This window comes from Chelon labrosus (genome assembly GCF_963514085.1).
Source record: "Chelon labrosus genome assembly, chromosome: 11".
Classification (NCBI taxonomy): Eukaryota; Metazoa; Chordata; class Actinopteri; order Mugiliformes; family Mugilidae; genus Chelon; species Chelon labrosus.
Genome location: NC_140344.1, coordinates 10,420,951 through 10,434,133, shown reverse-complemented (window position 1 = coordinate 10,434,133; position 13,183 = coordinate 10,420,951). Strand labels below are relative to the sequence as shown.

General features: G+C 42.0%; 1 protein-coding gene across 2 annotated transcripts in view; it reads right to left on the bottom strand.

Moving 5' to 3' along the window:
• nell2a (neural EGFL like 2a) overlaps positions 1-13,183 on the bottom strand; it is a 76,520-nt gene that overhangs the window by 17,174 nt on the left and 46,163 nt on the right. For both annotated transcript variants that reach the window (XM_084555469.1, XM_084555468.1), the window contains exons 14-15: positions 6,683-6,805; positions 5,453-5,548 (exon numbers count right to left, since the gene is read on the bottom strand). In XM_084555469.1, the coding sequence (XP_084411595.1) occupies positions 5,453-5,548; positions 6,683-6,805 (219 nt within the window). The remainder of the gene's footprint in view (positions 1-5,452; positions 5,549-6,682; positions 6,806-13,183) is intronic.

The following is a 13,183-nucleotide window of genomic DNA, read 5'->3' as shown; positions in this document are numbered from 1 at the left end:
GCCTCCCTATTCATCTCACAGGAAGAGGTCAGCAATTCAGTCAATAAACACACATCTAAGACCGAAACAGAGAGAGGATGTTCACAGATGTTACGTCCAATTATTTCATGCAGGGGCTATCGGCTGCTAAAAACCCCTCACAGTCCTGCGCGCTGATTCCTGAAAGCATCTCAAAGCTGAGAAGTTCCCTTATTATAAGTCTTCTTAGATTTCTGGTGTGTTTTTTAAAAGTTTCGTGAGGAAAGATGCTTTAAGTTATTTCTAAGATTGTGGCTTGACATCAGTTAGCCTTGAAGTGTGTGTATTCATATCGCTGCTGTTTCATTGGTGTTTTAAAAGCATCCAGAGCTGTCATATCCAGTACAACCTTCACGATAATGATTTGGTTTGCTTTTGATATTACATATGATATGACTAATTCTGTGTCTTCAACATTAAATTTATCTGATCTGGCTGAAGAGTCACTTTTATTTCCTCTGACCTTTCTTCCCTTCTTTTTCCCGGTCATTAGTCACCTATGTTTTTTTTTAAAAAATCAACCACATCATTTGAAGCTCAATTTGGTTTAAGTGCAACGTCGAACAGCAGATTTATCGAAGTCCATGAGGTTAACTTTCTCATACCTCCACCTTATGTCATGTAACATATAAAATGCTGCCGGCTAAAAGCTCTGATAACTTCACATTTCCACGATTCGGTCCAAATGTCTGTGTTTTATTAAAGTATGCTTTCTAAATCATATTAGATTACATTGTACGAAGAAGCTGTGTGTTTTTGCATTTAAGTGCTGTTTCAAGAGAAACAAGCTTGTTTAAAATGAACAGGTTTTCACAGCGAGGCTTCATTTATAAAGGAAAACAAGTCAGAATGAATAGATTTAGGTTTTGGTTAGTGGACAACCTTGCTCCTCTGCACTTTACTGATCTTATGAGAAATACATTTGCTTGAAACTTAAGCCCAAATGAAAAGAAAAACAAAACAGAGTTGGTTATATAGTGGAGTAGCAGCAACTTGGGTTTTTGTGTTTCATACAGACACCTGAATTTGTTCTATCATGAGACAAAGGTAAATGATCAAAGCACAAAATAAATAATATATTCAAGAAAAAACTATGAACTCAGATTCTTTCATGTTCATATTTTTTCACACTTGATATTAACACGTGTCTAGGGTGATCTGATCACAAAAGGACGGCTCCAAGCACGTGTGTTCACACCTGGTATTAGAATGCATCTCCACACTAGTGATCAATTGTGATCAGATCATCCGTGCTCTATTCACAAATAAAATGCACATCATTTGGGCAACAGCAGAATATTGTAGTTAGAGAAAATGCAAAGTGGAGCGATAAGTGGTTTATACAACATCTCAAAATGATGGATCATTGTTGTTGTTTCAGAACCACGTATCGCCACAGAGCGACAAAAAACAAAAGGTGGATTAAAAAGTCTGCTTTCACTGTTTAGTTAACTCCATAACAACATGAACCTGCGACAAACGAACCATACGACAATACTGTGTTTTAAATCAGGATATTACACATAGTCTACTCATATTAAGTAATTTAGTACTTCGTAAAGATTTATTTATTTGTTTAGTTAAAGTAACAGCTATAGGGATAAACACTATAACAATGAGCTCACTATTAATGAACAGACAACACATACGGTACACTATAATGAATCCATCATTCATTATAGTGGCCAATCACTGAAAGCACTCGAAATACTTTCAAAACAAAATAGGCAAAACTCCAGTTATGAAGAGGATGTCTGCTGAGTGGGCGATCCTTCAGTGTGGCCGTGACGCATTGCGTGGTCATAATGCTTAAAGAGATTGGTCACATTGGTCAAATTCCAAACGTGGTCTGAGCAGTCGAATTTCAAATGTGATCAGATCCCCCAGGACACTCGTTAATACTAGGCCTGAACAGGAAACATGTTTAAAAAAAACAACTAATGCAGACATATGAGATCCAACAGTGAAACATATTAGTGCCGATTATTTCACATAAAATCGACTGAAAAATAAACCCAGTATTTCAACATCCCATCTTTCTCTCAAACCATCAAGCTCGGGGCTTCAACGTTGACTGTGCTGCATGTTCAGGGCAAACATTACATGGCTGGCCCTGCGTACATTTATATCCATGACTGAAGTGTATGTGCCCAGCCGCAGCTGTATCCTGCATAATTCATGACGTGTCAGAGTTCTCCACTAGCTGGTGTCTGTCTGTCAGCACTGTGTGTCCCCTGTCCCTCCCCAGCCATTCCTCCTGAATGGTAATGACAAGGCAGCGAGCGCACATACAGTCACAAGGCGACCATAACTAAATGGCGACACAAGGAGACAGATTACACATTAACACACACACGCACTGCACAGACCCAAACACAGATGTACATAATAAGGAGAATAATGTAATAATATTATAAGTAAATATAATAATAATAAACTGGCTAATATGAATATAAACTTTCATATCTGTTTCTATGTGATGAAGCCACTGGGGACCAGATTTCCCTCAGGATAATTAAAGTATCTATCTGTCTATATACACATCAGTATACAACAATCTGAAATAAGACGGCCGGTTGACCATGTGCAAACTGGTGGCATCTTTGTACGTGAATGCATATGCGCATGCTCATAGGTGTGTGTGTGTCTATCTGCTCTGCCGTGAATATCTCCTGTTCGGTGTCTCATGACAGGCCGTCAGTCTGCCGCCGCCGCCGCAGCAGCAGAAGTGGTGGAGTCCCCGGGGAGGCCTCTAAAAGCTCACAGGGTTCGGGGGGTGGGGAGCCCAGACTTAGTGAAAGCTTTTCCATGTTCATCCACCCAGCTCCGCTTCTCCTCCTCCAGGCAGCCCAGACTCCACCAGCCTCATTCCGCATCCAAATGCAGAGAACAACTCACTAACCCCTACCCTCTAACCACCCATCCCTCCCTTTGCATTTCCCATCCCATCGCTGCATCTGTCAGTTTTTCCGAACATCTCTGTATCTTCCTTTCCACTTCACCTGCTCTCACCCTCTCCGAGTCTTTACCTCTCTTCCCTCTCCCTCCTCGAATTTTGCATCTGTCAGTCTTGCCGTACATCTCCATCTCCTCTCCTCTCCCCAAACTGCTCCTCCCTCCCGTCCTCCCCCACCCCCTCCCAACCAGTAGAGCAGCATATCCAACAGTACATTAACCCCCATACATCTCTGTGAGCTTCTGCAGGAGACACGTCCCTCACTGGGAGCTCCTGTCACACTGAGGAGACAGCAAGAAGGACCCCTCCGTTCACAATGAATTACTTGTGGCGTCTCTAAACAGTGCCAGAGGCTCTAGCCCTGTAGCACGGGGCCCTGGCGGTGGTCCTGGACGATTCAACCACTAGGAGAAAAAAAAACACGAAGATGGAAGCTGTCATAGGGCTGACTCGGAAGAGATCGCGAGGGAGTCAGGGAGGAGGGAGATCGACGTGCACACAGCAGCTGCAGCTGTGGTGACAAACATCTTGTCGCCCGAGGCACAAGAAGCGTTTTGGTGTGCAAGGGAGAGCTTGTTTGTGTTTGCATTCTCGAACCTCAAATTCTAATCAGCCGCAATGACAAGCAGAGAGGAGACGAAAAACAGACTGATCTCTGAGCTACCAATCATTCACCCCCAATAGTTTAGAAACTAATTAATGAGAACATATTCAAGAGAAAATACATTTGATGGAAACGTTTGTTTCAGCACTATACGCTACTATAAAATGTGACTCCAAATTAATTTTTGTTTTGTTGAGATTTTCAAATAAATTCATCCAGAGGTAAGATTTAATAACATTTAGAGGAAGGGTTCAAAATATTGTAAAGGGCAGAAGAGGGCTCTCTGCCAAGATTGCACTAAAGAGATTGATACCAATATTATGTCTGTCCTTTAAATATACTACTACCAAAATGAAACGGTTTAGCATTGGATAAAAACTGTAAATAAGATTGAAGCGGCTAGCCTGACTGTGCAAAAGCATAATTCACCAGCTGGCACATCTAAACCTTGCAGGTTTCAATGTTATATCTCATTAACTTAATATATTAAAAATCGATCGATGCATTTTCCTTAATGTTATGTGTGACACATTCATTCTTACACGTGATCAACGTTGGAACTTTGAGGAAGAAGACGTAAAAAAACTGACTACAACAAAGAACTATTTTCTGTTTTACAATATCCAGTGAAACCACACAAGACAAAGCTGTGGCACATTTTGTAATATTCTCCTTTGACTGATTTTTTTCTAAAATGGTGACTAAAGATAAAGAACAGAGGGAGACACAGAGAAAGGTGGGGATCTAAAAGACTACAGAAGGTAATGAAATGTGTGATTGCCTGAAACGTGCCATTATTAAAGGGACGAGGTTCTCAGAACCTTCTCTGCCACAAAATGGATAGGAGGATAGGTCATTACGGCTAGGTGTGTTAACGCAATCTCTCAGACACGCACACACACTCCTTCCTCCTTCCTCAGCATCTCACCGCAATGACATTCATTTGCTTTAAGACGGGCAGTAAAAGGGACGCCTCGTAAAAGGAAAAAAAAAAAAGTTCTTTATGTGCAATCAATACCTGAAGCAATGACAAAGCAGGGGGGCTCAGTTTACCTCATTCAAACACACACTGAGAGAAGTGTCATGACTTTCTATTAGCTTGACCGCTTGTCTCCTGAAGGACACTCCAGAAGGTTGAAGCGGGTTGTGAGAGAGGTGTCGCTGCTATGGATTAGACATACAGTACATATAGCACAACCACAAGGATTATAGTCCTTCTTGGTTATCTTAAATCACCAGCACTGTGGAGAAAAACACACCGACTCACATCCAAAACCTCGAGTCTCATCACAACGTTGTGTTTGACATATTGCCATGTAGTGCTATGGCCTTCGCTGTAAATGCCGGCTGAGTTAATACTCAGTTAAGCTATCACGCCCTATCGGATATTGTGCATCAGGAATTTGTGCAGTTGTGATGCGGCTGTGGCGTGGAGCCCATGAGGAGAGCGGCACGCTGATTAATATGGGCCGTGATATGAGGTAATTCCCATACTGCTGCAACTGCAGTTCAAATCCTCAACCGGGCCATTGGAAGAGGTACAAGCTCATTACTCACCATGGAGTGCAGACCCACGCAGTCACACGCATTCGTGGACACACACAGCCAGGAACACAAACACACACGCACACTGAAGCGCAAACCAGAAAAGAAGTCAGGATTTACTGATCAGCCGTTCGTTGAGGGTCAGAGCAAAGACAGCTCCACAGAACGAGCCGAGGTAATTAAAGCAAAAACTTCAGTCTCACACACACACTTTACCACATTAGCACATTACCGCCTGCTTCTTGTCCCTTCTTGTGCATTCAGTCAAAAATATTCTTTGACCTTTTTGAGGAAAGAAACATGGGTTTGGAAATAAAATGAACTCGTACCTGTTTCACATCTCTTCCCAGTAAATCCCTGCTGGCAAACACAGTTGTTAGGCGAAACGCAGGTTCCCCCGTTCTGGCACAATCCGTCACACATTGCTGGAGATACACCAGAGAAGAAGAGTCATTACTCACCAAGATTAACGAGCATTAACTATGCAATTAGACCAGCTGCAGCATATGTATTTGCATACTGAATAAGAGCTAATTTGGTGGTGTGATTCATTATATGCTCGCGCGATATTATTCCGTGTGATTAATGTCTCTTACTGAGGTTAACTCAAAAATGTTCATTATCCATGGTTAGGCTGCCAGTTAATGTGTCCCCAAAACACAGAGAAGTCATTGGAGTTGACAGAGTGAAATGGAAATAAATGAAATATATACACCAATCACACTGTGCTGCTCTCGAATAAAGAGTAAGACGTACTGCCTAAAAGAAAGAATTCAGCAAATTGAGTACAACACACTGCTTCAAATTAAGTCTGTTCCATGAGGCTGGTGAGCCGCAAAAGACATTTGGAAAGACTTGGCAAAATTGAGACTTTTATTTGTCAAGTTCCATAATTCAACCAAACCAGCAACCATCACTCTCTCTTTCTATTGTCTACAAGCCCAAGAAAAGGTAACATCGATGACCGGCAACTCTTCTGTTAAATGCTTGAAGGCAAATTTTGTTTGGGAACTTTAAGCAAACCACCGGCTTCTCACTGGAGAGGGTTTAGTTCTTTCCTACGAGCATTGTTAGTCGACGGCTGACGAAACGAAAACAGCCATTTGTTTTGCTCGTTGTTCCCGGAGGATGCCCAGCACTCGGCATGACGAGTAAACTGAAGTTAATGTGGAAAATCTGTGCAGTTCCACCTTATATAGATTTCTAATAAAGGCATTGATTAACCAGCTGAGGTCATGTCAATTTTCTGGTAGATAACAAATAGAGGAGCAAACAGAGAAAGGCACGGCTCAACATAAAGACCTTTAATTTGCTCGTCTGACATGGACGCCCCTCGATTATTGAGGTGAGGTCTTTATTTTGTAGAATTGATTTTTTATTTTAATTTTCAAAGCAGGTCATGATGGCATCCATGATGCACAGCGTAAACTGTTCCTGTCCAAGACAAGGTGGTCTGGTCTGATATGAAACCTAGACTAAAATGTTGAAAACCACAAACAGTGACAGAGGATCATATGAGGCACAATGAAACTAGCAGTCAAAGACATGGTGGGGCTTACCTTTGCACACCGTCCCATTGCCGGTGTAGCCCGGCTTACAGGAGCAGCTGTGGCCTCCAACCATGTTGAAACACAGGGCATTCTCGTCGCAGTTGTGGAGTCCGCTGAGGCACTCGTCATGCTCTGAAAACATAACAGACATGAATCTCAGCAATTTCTTCAGTAATATATGTATGTGCATTTGTATTATATATCCTTGAGAAAAAGACGCAGTTCAGACACCACCCTCACATCTGCAAACCGCTGCTGCTTTCAACAAAATAACACTTGATTAAGGAAAAGTGACTTGTTATTTTCCCTTTAAATATAAGGAAAGAGCAGAGCCAGCTGGTAATTTGTTTTACTTTCCATTGAGAAAAAAATAGGGTTTAGACTCTTCTTGTTTTAAATTACTTGATATTCAGACAGCTGTGAGTTTGGTAATAAGAAAATCAGTGACCGACAGCTGACTGGAGGATTACTTATTTCTCCATCTCCCATCAGTCAGTCTGTCATAAAAACTCGGCTTCTGCTGTAATTTGTTGTTGCATCAAGAGGGACGGAAATGAAGACCGCGAGCGACTGAGCTTTGTAAAAAACGAAAATAAACTGCTTAATTTGTACAAACACACACAAAAAAAGCATCTCCTTGTATCACATTAAAGTAATTGGCCTTTAGTTTAAGTGTTGTAAATTGAAACAACTGCCGCGCTAAGTACCTACGTGTTTTGAGCAAGTTTTATGCAGGAATAAACAAAATGTCCCTTTAGAAGCAGAACTCTCAAGAAAATCTCTTCTCCTCTATGTGGAAAACCCCAGGATACGATGCAATGCCTGAAGGGCTAAGATACAATAAAATGAAAGCCTGGAGTAAAAGCTACTATGCGAAAAAGTCCAGAGTGCAAATATAGTAATCATGCCACTTGAAAAACTGCTGCGTAAAGGAGAACGTACTTTTGAAAGATGTGGAAAATAAGCGATTAATGGTGAATAAAAAAAATCATTTTAAAGAGTAGTCTCCTTGTCATAATATAACCCACATCATGTGCTACCGTTATGAGACGGAAAAGCATTAACTAGCAGGATAAAATCACAGCTAATTGTCATATATTTCACAGGAGGGAGGAGAATTTATAAAGTGCTGTAAATGAGACCATTTGAGGCTGCAGGAGAGAAGTTTCTTTTTCGTGACGACATCACTCCCAGTGTTTCTGCTTGCTTTTTGTCGAGAGGCTGTATTCACAGACAAATGTGATTCGATCTGTCTGGTGGCTCCTGGACCTCAGCACTGCTCTACAGCAAAATTATGTTTAACCACAAAAATAATCTCTTCAGCAGCCTGCTGTTAGCTCTCTTTTTTTGTCTAAGATTGTAAGCATGTTTATGTAATGTTTGTTGGACTTTCATGTTGACAACAGTGAGCTGCGAGTAGGGATTCAACAAGTATGGTCCCTTTTAGATAACAGAAAAATGTGAGAAGCTGCTATTATAAAGTAACGGGCAGTATCAGTATCTTACAAAACATTTGAAAGCATCTGAATCATTATACTTTTAATGATTATTCCTTTTAAACAACACATGTATCTAGAATGTCATCCACAGTGAGTCGATGACGTATTTGAGACGTTGAGAGATACAGGTTTAAAGTCGAGTCCGTCAGACTGTGGTCACTTATTCAGTCCTTCTCATCTTGTCTTATGAACCCTCCATGTTTGTTTACATACATTTAGCTCTAACCCAGACACTACACCTGCAATACCACGTTATTTGATGCTGGCTTACGACTTAAACGAAACACTTATAGAGCTCTGTAGAGCATTTAAGCCCTTTTCCTTGGAAGAGACACGTCCTTCATCTGTCCCTGAACACAAAGGCAGATCTTTATCCCTCAAAGGTTCACACAAAAGATAAGTCCATTGTATTTTGAAGATTCACATAAATATTGCTTTCTGCTTTATACTTGCTTACCAAGCGCTATATAAGCTGAGGCGCCGAAAAACTTTCTGGACTAGTTTTAACCTTCTGAAATCCTTATTTAACATCTCCGTGTACCAACGGCCCAAAAGCATGCAGAACAGTAACCCACCATGAAAGGTACTGGGAAGAGAGCTCTCTCTAACTACAGTCTTTGAACAACATTTAGTAATTGAGCCAGAGAATCATTTTTCACCACATATTATCACGTGTTTATAGTGCAGATACAACTTTCAGAGTCTCTCAGAAAAGGTTATGACTCTTGGAAAACACAATCTCAAAGAGTTTAGTTCTAAACTGGAGAAAATAGTACTGGTTATTAGTTCTAGTTATTTTAGGGGTTTTGGGGGTACAACAAGCCTGGCAGTGGACAGGAATAAAACCCTTCCACTCAGCCGTTTCCTCGTGCACACCTGAAGCAGGCCTCTGGAGCATCCTTTAACCACAGAGATGCCGTGTTTCTCTGCGTCTCGCCTACTTATATGTCTTTTACGCCACAACTTGGGGCTTTTTAAATGCGTGCCGTTATAAAAGACAGGGAGATCTGAGGCCTGAAAGATGGCACCTGAAGAGTGAAAGGATCAGAATCCTGAATGCTTGTTGCAGGAGACCTGAGCTGCATCATCCATTTTCCTGCCATCATCCAATCCATTATATCTCCTGAACAGACTGTGGGCTCATCCAAATTGAAAGTGACATTGTGATGAGCTCCTCCATCCAGGGTATGATGTATGTGTGTGTGTGTGCGCGCGTGAGTCGGATTGAAGGGCACTTAGGAGGGCTCTTCTCTCGTTGCATCATACACACACTTGCACGCGTGTACCTGGTGTTGGGCAGAACTAAAGTCTGCTCATGGGCATGTGAAAGCAGTAATAAGAGCACAGGAGAGAGGAAAGAGGTTTTTTCTTTTTTTTCAAGGTCACATCTGGCAGAGCAACAAACAGCTAGACGTCAGTCTATACAGACAGAGCAGCAGAGCCACCAGGTGCTGTGTGTGTGTGTCAATGTGTGTGTTATTACTCTGACCCTTGAGTTGAGTATTGGTTCCTGGTAATTTGGGTTATTTAGGAGTTTAGGCTTATTACACTCCTGCTCTCAGTGTAAGCGACTCCCAATTTAATCACCAACTAAATCCCTGAAATGTGTGTGTGTGTGTTAGCGCGAGGGAAGTATTTCTTCGCCGACTGCTGCTGCTCAGGTTGTAGACAGATAAACAATCAATTATGTACAGCCTGTCACCAGGGATCTCTCTCTAGCCGGCCGTTTCTCTTCCTACTTGACTCCCTCCACCTTCTGCCAAAACAACACCAGCCTCAGTCAGATCTGACCTCAGGCTGCTGTCGTCAAAACAATGTAAACAGGACTTTAATATTACAATTACAGGCCTGAAAGGATGATTATCTCATGATGCGTGCAGCATGACAAAGTTGACGCTCCGCCGTCCCGCTACTGTGACCACAGGACGGGAAAATGGAACCACACAAGAGGCAGTAGTAACACATTACTGTCATTGTTATTTGGACAAATGTTGTTGTTGCCAGTGTGAACTGATTTATTATATTTTTAATGCGCTTCACTCTGAGGACACTTTTCCTCATGCCATTAAATGTGCATCATTTAGCCTTTTAACAACAACAAATTATAAACACATTAATTAGGATGATTATTGTGTATACCAAATGGTGCTGCAGCTTGTATGAATAGCAGCTTCAAATCATCTACGTTTATCTATCTTTTGTACGTGAGCCGAAAAAGTGTCATTTCACGGGACATTTGATGCACTGTTTTACTTGATAAACATGTGAATTAGCATTGGCGCTCCATGAACATTGGGGACATGGTAGAGATGGTTTCATTAAACCAAAAGTGACCACACATCAGTTACTATGACATAAATATCAAACTTAAAGCTACCCTGGGGTTTTGGACTACTAGTAGTACTAAGGAGCATGTTGTTGTTTTGCGAGTCCCCATGCTATTTTTATCCTGCACCTGCATGAAGACGCACATACAGCACATACACAGGGATGAAGTGCTGCACAGTCTAAGTGTTGGCTTTGGACGACTCGATCTACAATTGTGGTGCCTATTAGGGATGTGCGATATTTCATCGTTTACGATATATCGTCAAAAACATTCCCCACGGTAAGAATATGTCATCCCGCGATAAAAACGATAAATTCCCATAGATGACGTATATATGTGCGCGACTCACTCGCAGCCCAACACGTATGGAATATTGACAAATTGACAGTGGCGGAAGGCGGAGCAGATACACCCATACGCCGGGCAGCGAGGAGCTCGTTCCTAAATGAGGCTCCACCTCCATTATCTAGTTTGGTTTTAACCCCTTAACGCCTGAATTGATTTTTCAATTATATAAAGAAATGAAATATTTGTATTTTTGCTTACCATTCCGGCCGGTCCTACGAGAAACTAGTGCTTGCAAAACGTTCCTAGGAATTTTTTGAATGTGCACAAACCGACACTGGAGTATTACATGCGTTATTTCGGCTGCAGTCTGAACGGAAACAGTGCGTCACGAATTCGTGACACTAGGCATGAAGGGGTTAAAAAGTCTGACGCGGAGCAGCAAATTACAACATGCAAGGTTTGCTAACAAATAGTGCATAAAAAGGACAGTAACACCACTAATTTGTTCCACCACCTCAAACACAAGCACAAACCAGAATATGAAGAAAGCCAGAAAATGCGCAAGGATGCAGAAGCAGCGTCGACTTCATCCAAAGAGTCCGGTAAAAAAACAACAACAACTCAGATAAAACTTGCCGATGCATTATAGTCAAAAAGATTAGGCTGAATTGGTGTTTATTTATCGTCATTTTTATCGTTACCGTCATAAATACCAGAAATTATCGGGATAAAATTTTAGTCCATATCGCCCATCCCTAGTGCCTATCCAGCAAGAAATTTAACATGATGCCAACAACGGCTAGAAAGGAGAAGGCAGCAAGGAGGCAAAACTGACGTTAACAAAACACAAAGAACTAAGATATAAATAAATAAATATGGCACAATGAAATACATACAGGCCCCAGGCTTTTAATTCCAACTTTCATTGATCAATCAGAACTGTATTTCTAACAAAAAAGCTTCACCTGAGCTGCAAGGCCGTCGTTTGAGTTGTCAGACTTAAAGTCACCTTTTCTGATCTCTGTTGTTGACAAACCCCCGGCTCTGTCGGCCACGTCTGGCCTCTGTCCATCCCTTCCTCCCCCTTTCTGTTCACCCCCGCATAGGTTCCTTAGCCTCAGGGGTTTGGGTCTGGTTATCACAGGATTAGAACAAGGACACACACACGGCATACACACCTTGAGAACAACCGTACACATGCACATATACACCTAGCGCGCACACACACACCTCAGGACAGGCTTCTTTAATAACATTCAAACGGAGAGCACAACCAATCCGCTACCTTTCATGGATTAGCAGCTAATCTCACAGAGCGAGGAGCACCTCAGGCACTTTGGGGAAAAGAGTAGAGGGGAAGAAAGAGGAGGAATCTTGACCTTCAAGATCAAGGATAAAGTGCCAGTCAAAGAGAGGGGTAAAGAAAGTTGGGGATGTTTCTTTTACTAAAGGCTCCACCAGACAGATACAGACCCTAGGCTGTGTCGGGACATTTGGCCGTACATATTTCATTTAAACAAGTACAAGAAGTCCACATGTTTCAGCCTACCGCCAGCTGGGATATGAACCCGTCACCTCCCTCGCTGCAGGTGGCCTTAAAATACGGACTTCTGTCTGAGCTTGCTTGACCCCCTGACAAGCAGAAGAGAAATAAAACCAGGGCTCCATGCTGTTACTCCCATTCTCAAATCTGCGGATCAGTCCTTTAATACACTACTCTGCGCATAAACACTGAGCCATGAAATGAGCTAGGTTCAACTTAATCCTCTTTACCAAGCAGACTGGTTCACATGCAACCCTGTAATGCATGCGGAAATATGGCTATCAATACCGGGACCATTGTTTCTGCTGAGTGCGCGATTCATTAATTGGTGAAAGCCATTGAAGATGATAAAGACGGTCGTATATCATGCGAATGTACGATGTCAATAGGTGCTGAAGGGGGGGCGGTTTAATGTTTCCTTCCACAGCTGCAATATTTCATCTGTGGGCAACTTAGAGGAATCAGCAATCCCCCTGGACTCTTTTCAAACACAAGCAGATGTTCAATTGCTTTTCATAAGCAGTAGACTCCTGCAGTTACTAACTTAGCATCTTCCTATTTTTACTGTCAATTACTGCCTCCAAGACTACAGAGGTGACACTAACCTCAGTGTACTGACACGTATTAAGAGATGTGACCTAGTGTGCTTTTCAGCATAGTTTTTTTTTTTTTTTTTTAAACTTAATGTCATTGCTGACACATAATTTGGCCATAACTCGTCTTTCACATATCGTCTTAGAGGTGAGATGTTGCTATAGTGGCGTTCGTGTTCGGTAGCAGAGAGCGCGGGAGATCGTAGTCCAATAACTCGGCGGAGAGATCACACCGGTAATTTGACTGACGCAGGGAAA